The sequence below is a fragment of the Channa argus genome, chromosome 7 (assembly GCF_033026475.1).
Source record: "Channa argus isolate prfri chromosome 7, Channa argus male v1.0, whole genome shotgun sequence".
NCBI lineage: Eukaryota > Metazoa > Chordata > Actinopteri > Anabantiformes > Channidae > Channa > Channa argus.
In genome coordinates this window covers 7,144,594-7,157,287 of record NC_090203.1, presented here as the reverse complement: position 1 = coordinate 7,157,287, position 12,694 = coordinate 7,144,594, and the positions used below count along the sequence as shown (strand labels likewise).

Here is a 12,694-nt window from a genome sequence, read left to right as displayed (position 1 = left end):
ACTTTAGATCCTTTTCCAAAAATACTGTTTAGCCATCATCTGACACCATCCAACATGTTAACCTGTTAAAGTGTGTGATTGTGTGATTTTTGTTAACCTAAAAAGACTAATTGCTTGGCATCAGTCAATGCTGGCATTGCCTGTGGCCAAGTGGTGGGGGCGGCTGTAGCTCAGTCATCCACAGACCACAGGGTCAGTGTTTCGATCCCGTTACAGTGAACCCCCAACAGCCTATTCCCATTCCCAGCTCGGTCGAACCCTGGTAGAAAATGGGGAGGGTTGCGTCAGGAAAAACTGTGCCAAATCAACAGGCGAACAATAACCCGCTGTTGCGACCCTGAACTGTGGCATTACCCCATAATCTGAGCCATCATATTCTGTGACCTTTAGGAATGAAACACTTCACTTTCTGACTCTGTTAATTCTATCATACCGCAATTTGTTTAAATTGTTAATTGAGGTCATGGTTTTCCTGTAATTAAGTTTTTAAATTACAATTAAATTGATCAAATCTGTTATCAATATTACTATGAAAAGATGGGTAGCTTTTTCCTTTAACAGTAAGTTCTATAATTTGTCAGTGAGTTATTTCACTACTTTCAATTAAATTTAATACATAATCAAAACAATTGGCAAGTCAGTTTGCAACAAAATTCATATTTGATAAAATGTTCTAATGCAGTGTTTATATACTAGTACTAAGAATGCACATGCCTCTTTGGGGAGCTTTTCCTTTGTGGCAATGAGTTTATGAATTTCTAGCACACAGCGTACAGAAAATTCTATTTGTTACAAATGACTGACATTTAACCTATCAGCAACTGTTTATCTGTGAAATATATTTGAGCATTACTATTACATTTTTAAAAATATGCTAACATTATGCTTTCTATGTTTTTTTAATGAACAAAGCATATTTAAACTTTTTTATGGATTTCTGGGCTTTCACTGCAAGACCTCACAAAGTTATGACTCAGAATTACTGAAAGGACTGTAAATAGCCCAGATTTCTCTAATTGCCCTGAGCAAAAATAAACTTTTAATAAGCTCTAAAGAAATATAGTATTTGAAATGACAAAAGGGATATGTGAGGGAAAAAGTGTATCAGAACCAACTTTGCTTAAGAAGAGAGACTAAAGGAAGCCGCCTCCAGCCTTGAGGGTCATGACAAAGCAAAGAAGAGAGGGATTATAGTAAAAATTAAAAGGAATGTGGGCTTGAGAGAAAGACTCAAAGGAAGATTATAGTAAAGTGAAAGTGTGCCAGACAAGCTGTGTGAGGAGGAAAACTTCTCTCTCTGCCTTCCTATGATTTGGGTTTTGCTGGATGTTTCTGGTGACTCTCGGCATATTGGCTTCAGACAGCAATACTAACTGATCCAATCTTGCCACATCTCTGTTTACTCTGGGGATTAAATTAAAGAACAGAGCATCCAATTTCATACCTGGCTTCCCGCACCACCCTTCACAATGTGACATTTACTCGCTAGCATGATGCCCTTTCGCTCTTCCTTTCCCTAAATCCCACTTTTGCGTTACTTATAGATAAAACACTGTGGCAAACAAGGATGGATGTCAGTTGTATACAGAATGGGAATATATTTGTTTAAAAATTAACCATAATTTGAAAGAAGTCTTTCCCTTTCCCCCACACCACACTACGTGTATGGAACCATTTCTCAGCCATGTTGCCAGAAACAAATATTTTTATATGCTGCAGCTTTTATTGTTTGCATTATCAGCTGGATCTGCATTTAGGTGCACTGCTTAGTGGAGTGCTGTGCTGTGCTGGACTGATAAAGATGGCAATTAGCTGCCAGAGGCTGAGGACTATACATTATGCGAAACCTTTGACTCTGACAGCAGATTTATTTTAAAAGTAAGGCTTTAATGTGAGAGTATTGGCTGTGTAGAAATAGAAATAGAAATAGTCACTTTTTATAACAAACTGATAATAAACATCCGTGCATACACAAATTGCTACAGAAGTTTACTCTGGGGTTTAAGCAGCATCTGGAAGAAACAGTCTGCTTCTTCTTTTAAAAATCATATCACTGACTGTAATGTGTTTAATATTTACAATGATAAATAATTTAGTTGTCTAGTACAGCAGATCCCAATGATGATTAATGCACCAGTTTGCATATTACTGCCCGTTTTAGCTGCCTTCATCTCGCCGTTTCGGTTCCTCTGTGTATGTCCCCCTATACACACTGTCCTATAAAAATGTATATGGGCCACAACTTCCAACTAAAACACGTGTTTAGTGTTTATAGTTAAAACCCAGCGTGAAGTGGCAGACAGTCCAAATAATAGAGAGGATGGTGGTGGAAGTTGAATAACTAAGAGGCAAATAACCTAGTTATTTTTCTCTAGAGTAATGGGAAATGTATATTCGTATGTAGATAAGAGCTCAGGAACCCGTAACACATCAGAGCCACAGCTTCCATGTAGATACCACGTGTTGTTCACACATTTCTAGTCATTAAGCAGGCTGGAGAGAAAAAAAAAAGGTCTGCTTTCCAGTTGCATATCTAGCAGAGCCATCAGCACAAGAAAGATTCTGCAGGTTCTTGTTCAGTAAGAAACAAACCGAAAACACCTTTAACTATACAGTAGTTATCGAAGGTGAAATGTTAAATTTGAACACCATTACTGTGAGGGTTCATAAAGCCTGATCATGTATAATACACCCACATCAATGCAATGGTGATATCAACAGCTAAAATCTGACCCTGAGCTACAAATCCAAGCACAAAGTGGCGTCTACAACATGACAGCTATTAACCTCTTTAAATCCAGCTTTAGTGGACCCCACTACTAAAACTAAAGCTGTTCGTCCTGGATCAGTAAGAATCCACTATAGTGATTGTTTTCTATTATGCCAGCTATTGCAATTTGATGAGATGATATAAAGGCACTTTGCTGCAAGTCGGCCTGGAGTCTACTTTCTGCCCTCCAGCAGTCAGACACAGCTTAATGCAGCTTTAACACAAACAAATCATTCACCTAACTCTATCATAATCTCTATTATACCTCACGTTTTAATATTGACAAAAGTACAGTCCATTAGCTTCCATTGTCCTTGACTGTTATTGCTTTCCAAAAATGCAACCACAACTGCAGTTTGCGGAAGGTGCCTTAATAACTCCTCTTTGGACACACCTGAGGTAAAATGATTAATTTTCATTTCCTTACATCCGATTAAAAGGTTATACAACAAAGAAAGCTTCCTCTAAGAAAATATCAGACCAATTAAACTCATAAATGTCAATTCAATCAACTAAATTTATCACATTAAAAAGCAGCAAGTGGGGAAATACACTGTATTTTTGGTCTTTGTTATTTTATTAGTTAACAAATAGGTTTTTTTTCCTGCCTGTCAGTGACTGATGTAGGCAACGTATGGTGACTAAAAAGGGGCTGATTAAAACAATGTCTAACTGGTCAAGGTATTCTCTTTAGTCTCATAATAAGTTGGCAACAACAAAGTCAACTGAGCAAACGGTGTCTTCACATTATTTTAAGCACCACTACTAATGACCACTAATGTTGTTTTTTTATCACATTATCCTCATTATCCTGTGTGTGTCTATGTGCTCAGAACTCCACAAAAGTTCTTAATGCACTATACCGGTTGACAAATGCAGTAACTGAGATGTTGTGACTTTAAAAGAGCCACTCAAGAATGGGCGTTAATATATTATTTTAGTAAGATTTCATTAGGAAATTTGTTTTTGTTTTTTTCTAATCTTAGATTGGTCGCTTTAAAATATAACTCATTGCATGACAAGGGCAGCATTTCAAAACCATTCCTCTTAACAACAGTACAAACTTAACAAGAGGGAACAAGAGCAACAAATAGAATGCAAACTTTTTTAATGAGAGCTTGCATCATTCCTTAAAAATCCCGAATCCTTTGAGATGTGACGGAGGGAGACCTCAGGTACGGAAGAGAGTACCCGTCCAACTCTTATTAAGAGCTGATCCTCCTTTTATTAAGGGATTTATTGTGGGATTTCCCTCTGGCTCAGCAGTGTGAACTGAGTGATACGCTCCAGTGAAGAGGACCCGAGGACACCTCCGGATCTGCTGCAAATTAGAGGCTGTTGGAGACTGTGACACCCCTGGCAGGTTGTAAGGTTTCTTCTGTCAAGTGAAAGGTATGAAAGATGCAGTGACAAAAGCTCAGTGCGGTGAAAGCAGGGATTACTGGTTACCGTTCATCCGAAAGCTCAAAATAAATGATTTTTAAAATACTCTTCAGTAGGATCTGTTTGGAGTTAAGGTGCAAGAATACAAATGTTTTAGCTTATTGTTTTGTTTGTTTTCGCCTCTTTTCAACTCTGAACTGAACGAATATTTCAGTTTGAATGACAAAGGTACTATATTGTGGGGCTTCCTTAGGAAAAACTACCCAGAAGACCAACAGAAAAAGGATTACAACCAGAAAGTTGAAGGACAGAGACAGGGCTATGCAGCTAACCACCTTAGTTCCCACAACAATGCTTCTGCACTGCTCTTCCCTGAATGAAAACATCACCTTCATGCACAATCATGTCAAATGTCTATGAAAGGTTTCAGAGCACGATCCACACATGCAAAATAAAGCATTAATATGGCTTCACTGACTTCTTTGCTGCAAGCAGACTTGGCTGTCAGTTTTGGTTTAATCGCAGATAATAGATGGACAGCCTGCATTGTTTCCCCTCACTTGGCGAGATTAACTTCGATGTAAGGTCTGATTGTTTTTTGTGATCATTGATCCCATTTCTTGCTTTAATAAATGCATTTAACTGCCCAATAACAAATTCGTATTTTTTTTTTAAATCACTAATCTTGAGGCTGGTCGAGTATATGAGAGAAGTTGTTTTTTTGTTTTGTTTTTTTAACCAGAGTGTGTATGAAATCAGCAGATGTTGTTTCCACTTAACACCTTGGAAATATCTCCAGCTCCAACTCCCAGTATGTTTTGTGCATGAAATCTTTTCCAAAAAAAAGTTAACAAGTGTTTAAAAAAGCTATGACCTTTCTGTCCTTTTGACCCTCAAGCAAAATAGCAACACTTACCAAACATGTTTCCAATGTGCCCATTTCTCGTCAAAGGCCGCAGCTCATTCTTGCCCCAGGCGTAGCGCTTGTAGTTGTCCCAGGCAAACTTCATCATCTGCAACATAAACAGAGGGCAGACACGCTGGTCACTGCATTGATAGCAAAGTAACACACCTCCATCGGAAGACAAAATTAAATTGGTACAGCTCAAGGCAAAAGGAATGACTGATGACGAATCCTGAACTATTGTTCAGGATTAAGGTCAAGCACGCCATCATCACATATAAATTACAACACAAACAGTAAGATTGACATTTCCCCTGCAGTCGCTCCTCCTAAATTAAAGCTTGAATGATGTTAGTAGATAACAAGAAACTTTATTAGATAACAATTCCTTTTAAAGAATAAAGTATTTTTGAAACAGACGCTCTGTACTCCTCCTCCGAGGTCCCCAAGTTATCTGGATGTGATATACAAAGTAAAATACAAGACGGGCAGTAATAGAGAAAAGCCCAAAGTTGAGTGACGCATCTCAACCTGTAGCACTAAAAGCTCCTCAAGAGGAGCCAGAAGTCTGAAGATTACACTTTATTTCCATATTATTTTGTATTTTATTTATTTATAATTCAGTTAAGGGATGAGCTTTATCAAGCTACCTTAGATGCACACTGATCATCATACCTAAATGTGCTAGTTGAACAAACACACACCAGCTTTACAGATTTCTCAGTGAATGGTTTGAATTATAATTTCCAATTTTTTCAAGAAACAGAATATTGCAGCTGTTCCAAACTGCCTTGCCTCAAAGTGAAATGCCAATAGTCTTGGAGCGGTGGAAGAAATATTACTGTTAAACATGGGGATAAGAGCACTCACGTTCCGACAGTTTGTTCAGAAAAATGTGATGACGTCATGATGATGCATTTGGTTGCCCACATGAGGAGTAACAAATACAGTAGTTGTCAATATAGTCAATAATAAAAATTGAAGCCCACCAACACCTTAACTCCTTGACCTCTGCACAGCTGGTCTATCACATTACAAAGTTAATGTGAACATCAGATTGTTGGTTTCAAAAAGTTGGACATAGCCCATGTCTAATCTGAAGTCACAAAGGTGTGAGGGGAGGGGGTTTCTGGGGCTACTTCTGTTTTAGGTTCAGCTGTTAGCAAGTTGCAGTATACAACAGCAGTAAGCTAACAAGTTTACAAGATGTATTCACGTAAAGGCCGAACAGTATAAATAATGTTATTGCATCACTTAAAAAAAGTTAAGTAGATTAACTTTAAATCATATTTGAAATACTTAATTTTGTCAACAGAGCACATACCTCAGATATAAGCCACATTTCCCTATAATTTAATTTAGATGTTTTCATATGAAACAAGAGAAGCCTTTCTTCAGGTCATCAAAGGGATGCTTTGATACATGCACACTGGAACAACAGTCTTAAAATAAATCATAATAAATTCTAGCCGCCGCTATCCAGAGTATATTTGACTGTGGTGCTCTCAGCAGTGACACGCTAATGAAATTCAATTGTTTACAGCACGATATAACAAACATGCAGAAAGTGCAATCTGTCTTAAGATGGACAGACAGTCTGGCATTTGACTTTTCTGCACTCTTGGTTTCAAAGTGTTCATTTATTATCAATACTATTTGAGACTGTGCTCTCCAGAGGTGGGCACACATAAGCCTGTGAGAAATAGACAACATGAATCCGATTACCTCCGACAAGGCCTTCAGCTGAAAATCCTCTCACCCTAAAGAGCTTATTACAAACACCTCCAGAAATACACAGTTCTCAAAATAAAACAACACTGTTCAAATACAAATGTAAATGTACTGTGTGTTCAGGCAAATGGCAGCTATGAGTCAGGAAAACTAATATTTTATTACAAGTGAATTATATACATCAACTTAAACTTGATTTGTGATTTTGCATTTGTGCTTCATCACACACTGAAGCACAATGGATTGCGTTGAATGACTAGCATTCATACATCAAAAGAAACCACACAATGTTTATTGGGGTCGTCTTTGTATTTTTCCTTTGTGGCCTTCCCTACGTCTAAAGAACTGCTTCAAATCAGACAATGCATGTAGCTGCAATGTTGTAGAATAAGAAAAAGAACCAAATTATATGATGAAAGGGAAGAGCACCAATGAATCTTATGGTGGAAAGAGTGGTTCACAAAAGTAACCACGCTGTTCTGCCTTGAAGAAAAAAAACACAGAAACTTTCCAAGTTTTTTTTTGTTGTTGTTTTTTTTTTTTACTTAACTTGTCCTTTTTAACTTTAACTTTATGCCTGTCTGTCTTGCTCGCATGGTGGCTTGAGAAGCATAAAAAAAAAAAAAATAGGGAAAAGTATTTGCACAAACTGTGGAATTTGGTAAATGCTAGAACTCCTTGGCCGTCTGGCTTTTTGAAGGATGCTGCAGCCTAGTTTCTTAAAGCAATGATCAAATGGCATGCTGCAAACTGCAAGGGCAGCGGGACATTCAAAATGACAGCATTAATATGTAATGGCATAAAAAAAGGACTCAACTCATGTTGCACTGCAACTAATAATACAATGTCAAAAACTATTAGTTTTATAATGATATAAAAGAGAAATTCGTGACAAAAATAAACAAACCAGTGTTTTTTTTTATTTCATCTATTTCTAATTTCTCACAATTTTGTGACATTTTATGGACAAATAATTCTACCTGAGCCATTTGTCAAACAGAATATCCTGACCGAGACATTTCCACACAGTTTTCAAAGTGTAGGTGCAATCAAACTCACGCTCGGTAAGAATATTTGGCTTGGCTTCTTGCTGTGACACACTGCCGGTGTTTCATTCCACTGGAGGGAAACATATAGCTGCGGTCACACAGCTGTAGATTTGCTGGTTTAACAACTCATCATCACAACACACACACACACAGCACTAATCAATAGCTGCAGGTTTACCCGAGCATGCCATCCAAATGTTTTCATGTGACCAAGGGCGCGAAAAGGCAGAAATATAATCCGACAGGACACTGGTCCTTGGTTAAATTAATTGGCTGGTTGTTGGGCAGAAGAGATCAATAACGGAACACAGAATCTGCGTTTAAATTGAAACACGGATTCATCTGGGATACAATGTTCCAATACCAAGACTATACGTCAGAGGTCAAATACCACTAGACACACAACACGACAGCATACACGACACAACAAGATCATAAAAATGACATAAGCTGCTGCATAAGTGATTGCATTTGCACTGTATTAGCTCAAGGCTTCATTAAAATCTCCCTGGAGAAGAGATGCAACAGTGTGCTTTTAATCAGGTCCAACACAAACAGGACTATCTGTGAGAACCCTGAGAACGCTGCAATATTACATTCCCTTTTCCCCTTTCATGAAAAAAAAAAAAAGAAAGTTTAAAATGTCACATCAGCCCTAGAAATATTCCGGAACATAAAAGAAATATGTCAATGTAACAATTAAATATTCAATCCTCCCATGAGGAAAAACACTCCCAGTGGAAATGACACCACAGGAGGGTACAATTATCTCCGTGTTGGCCCCTTGCCTATCCTAGAAAAGATGAGCATATCTTTCTGCATCCTTCAGAGATCTCTGGATGGAAAACTACAATAGCAAATGATAGCACACAGTAAACACCAACTGACATAAATTTGATGCAAAACCCCAATAGCACAAACTGAAAGTCACTTCAGGGTTATGCATTGGCTTTGGAAGAAAGATAAAACCTTGGTTATTTTATTTTAATCCACTGTATTCGACTGAACATGTGGAGGTTGTACGCACTGAGGGGTTTCTCTTTGCGTACAGAATGTATACTTACTTTCAAAACTCAAGTTTGCTGAATTGACAACTGCTGCCTCTACCCCTGCCTTTTTTGCACAAAGTAACTCTCCAAAGAAGTCACTGATTGCGGATGACAAAGAGGAAGACCTAATATGTAGAGTTGTGAGTCATGTGAAAATTCTTTTAAAAACGAGCAGAACAGGTTATTACTGAGCACTCATATTAGTAAGAGGTTGAGGGTCTAAAGGGTTTTTTTGCGGGTAAGTTCAAGGCAGTTTGGTACATTTGCACATAAAGTAACTGGCATCAGAGCCAGTTGTTATGGCTGTTAAAGCTTATTTTTATTTGTCACTAAAAAGACGAGACTTCCAACAGGGTCCATGTTTTACAATGTCAACGGATGACGCAGAGGCAAAGAACAAGCTAGGACACATCAGAGAAAGTCTGAACCAAGGCTGTGATGATGTAAAAAGAAAAAGGGAGATAAAAAGCAACTTCTAAACTAAAAGCCCTGTTACAGAGGAAGAAACCGTATAATGAGATGTTGCTAGAGGGGAAAGTCTGAATCTGTATTTTAGATGAAGTGATAAGTCTTCTGAATGGTAGGTTGGTGCTAATATTTAATAGTCTGACCGATGGCAATCAATAGCAAGAGCAAACAAAAGCAAATTACTGCCATAACCATCAGCACAGCACATTTTTCGATGGGGCTGTTCGAAAAGAATATAACTCTGTATTTTCCTCTCATAACATGCTGTACATAACAGTTTGTGCTATGCATGAGCTGCCCAAACTTTTGGTCTTACACAAAAACTATTCCCTGGGAAGACATAACACTTTCTTTCCTTCAACAGTCACTCTGGGTGACAATCTTTTGTTTCTAGTGAAAACTACCCTGCACAGCTTTAATGAATCTGGCAAAAAGTGTGAATAACTTGCCTAACAGCTATTATCTTTTACAGAAAGAATGAACATGAAATGAATGAATTTAATAAAGTTTGTAGTTGTGGTAGAGCTGCTTGGAGAATTCAAATTCACTGTGGTTACGGCTAATTAGCTGACAGTGTGGGATGAAGTGGACTGCACCAAGAGTGAGTATTACTTCACTGTCTCATCGTGAACACGGTACTGGCAGCTGCGTTTGGACTCTCAGACCTACATGCCGTCCAGCAGAGGTTGATCTGCAAATATTATATCTGTGGTCTGAATAATTTGTTGCCAACTCTGGATGGTTAATTAATTAACACCATGTTTTCCTGCTGTGTGGGTTTCTTTAAGGATTTCACAGCAGACTGTATTTCTGACATCATGAATGAAAATGTTTTACGGAAGAGAGATGCGGCTGTGGAGATAAAATTGGAAGAGACTGGTTACTTATGCGCTAACCGAGAACCATAATCAGAGAGCTCACATTCTGAACATTCTAGAACCCTGCACCTTAACTATAGCTGCAGCTGATAACAAGAACTGAGCTGCAGCTTTCCGCCACCGAACGAAGCATGCAGACCCTACAGAGTCCTATTTGCAGATAGCTTAAGACACGTTTTGGTATAAAGCAACAACCTTTAGTGATGTTTGTTAGAGAGAATGGTAGCCTTTAAGGAATATATCAGAATCCCTGGTTTCTTGCAGTTTAGGGCATTAAAAAAATTCAGCGCAAAGCCCATGTGTCAGTGCAGTGAGTATCACTCCCACTGGGACCGTCCATGCTGAAAATGCTACTGTGTATGGCACTTTGGGTTTGAGCATCCATCAAACAGTATGTGGTGCAAAAACTGAAGAGTCCTACTTTCAATCTCATGACCAACATGTCAGCTGTGGATAAAACCCAAATACACCTCCTGTATGTAAATATGTTAGGTCTTGATAGCAAACACTAAAATATCCTGTTAGATTTCTGATTAAATTCTAATGCACACATCCGGAGAAAGCAACAATGAAGAGAGGATCATAATGGGATTTGACTAGAGTTGTCTGAACTCCAACATGAGAAGGCATCTGTTAAGAAAGTAGTTCACTTATTCCTAATACAGTCCAATATGACAACTGTCACTCTGCATCATCTGAGGATGAATGTAGCCAGATGGCATCTATCAAGTCAAACTGGTTTAATTTTAATGTCAATCTGCTGCTCAGGTGGTTTAAACCTGAGACGACTGGGTGATTATTAGTTTTTAGTGGCTGAGGCATCCAAATTAGACAGACACTTGGCAGGGGAGAAGACAACTAGTGTCAAATCTGTTCACATATTGGTATAAAAATGAGCCTCAGCTTCAACACGCCCGTGAAAGAACAAATACTGGACTTTTGGAAAAACTAGCTGATCACTTCAACTTTTAATTTTGTCAAATCATAAATCCACAGAGTGCAGTCTCTCTTTGAAAAACACTGACAAAACTCTATAAACTGTGGTGACCACAGTATCGCTTTCTTTGCCAAAACTACATGGCTCATTTGACACCACATGAACAATGGTCTCATAAATATACATAAAAGCATGCCCCAAAGCGCTCTTGACACTTTCCCACCTTGCACATATTGTAATGCAGTTGTTATATTTGGTTGCACGAGCAAGCCATCCCTTTAAACTGAGACGGCTTTGGGTGGATCATGGATAATAAATCACCCTAGCACCGTGGCATGGCAGCCCCAAGACATTGCTGCATTAATGAGATGCTGTGTCATCACCTGAAACTGAGGGGACCTTTAGCAGGAAAAAAATAAAAAATAAAAAACAACACAATCAGCTTTTCCCCAGTGTTTCCCCACGAACATCCCACCTTAACACACACAACCCTTTCCGCCGCAAACACTTCCTCCAGCATTCAGGATTAGACCTGATCAGGACCACAGCCATTTCCTGCTCATTAAAACCACATTTATGGTGAGCAGTAACTGAGGTTTGTAGGTCTCTGAAGGCCAGTCAGGTCTCATGCTGAGTCAGCACAACACTGTGGCGATGTCCCACAACAAGAGCCAAAGTTGGACAATCAGGAAGTGCTGAGCTGCAGATCATTCATGCATGGAATTAACAGACATCTGGGACCAGCATCATCACCACCTGATCATACCTACTAAATAAATCTGGATTTACTCGTGAAGTATGCTGTAAAAAGCTGCAACAAGGGTTTATCTATGTCTATTATCTTAAAATAAAGATAATTCAGAAAAGCTACATGAATAAATACAAATCACAACAGAAATCTGATTAGAATATGTCCTGATATCAGCAGCACAACACTGATGCAGACAGCTTAACTTGAGCTGTAAGCTGCAGATATTTTTCAGGAAATAATACCAAGAGAATTAGGTTCCTTCGTGTTAATCCCATGTGAGTTTCTCAAATGTTCAAGCCAACTACTAGCAGACATTTAATATATTATTTAATTACATGTAAAATATTTAGTGTAAGTTTTAAGTCTTTAAAATTCCATCAGTATTGGTTTTCACAATGCAAATCATACCAAGTGTTTGTACAAAAAGTGCAAAAAGTGCACATGTGCATTTGCCTGTATCCCCCCCTCCCTCCCTCTCTCTCTGGCAGGTGTCCTCACCACTGCTTCCAGAACAGATCATTAGGAGAAATATGTGGCCTGTGCCAAATTGTCTCCTGAGTGTCTCCCATTGGTGGGCTTTAAGTTCCAAAGAGCCATGAAAGATTCATGCCAAGAGAGAGAGAATCGCCACAAGGAGCCTATTAAAATGTCTGTACTTAGGTCTTGAATTGTTGGGGAGGTAGACCGGCAGTATTAGCGTGCCTAAATTGCCCCAGTAGAGCCCAATGATGGGTAACATGGAGAGAGAGAGAGACAGAAATATGATGATAGAGT

At 38.6% G+C, this 12,694-nt stretch overlaps 1 protein-coding gene across 2 annotated transcripts in view; it reads right to left on the bottom strand.

The window, feature by feature from the left end:
* Positions 1 to 12,694, bottom strand: part of LOC137130119 (mannosyl-oligosaccharide 1,2-alpha-mannosidase IA) — a 166,765-nt gene that overhangs the window by 90,138 nt on the left and 63,933 nt on the right. For both annotated transcript variants that reach the window (XM_067509854.1, XM_067509855.1), the window contains exon 2: positions 5,070 to 5,166. In XM_067509854.1, coding sequence (XP_067365955.1) covers positions 5,070 to 5,166 — 97 coding nt within the window. The remainder of the gene's footprint in view (positions 1 to 5,069; positions 5,167 to 12,694) is intronic.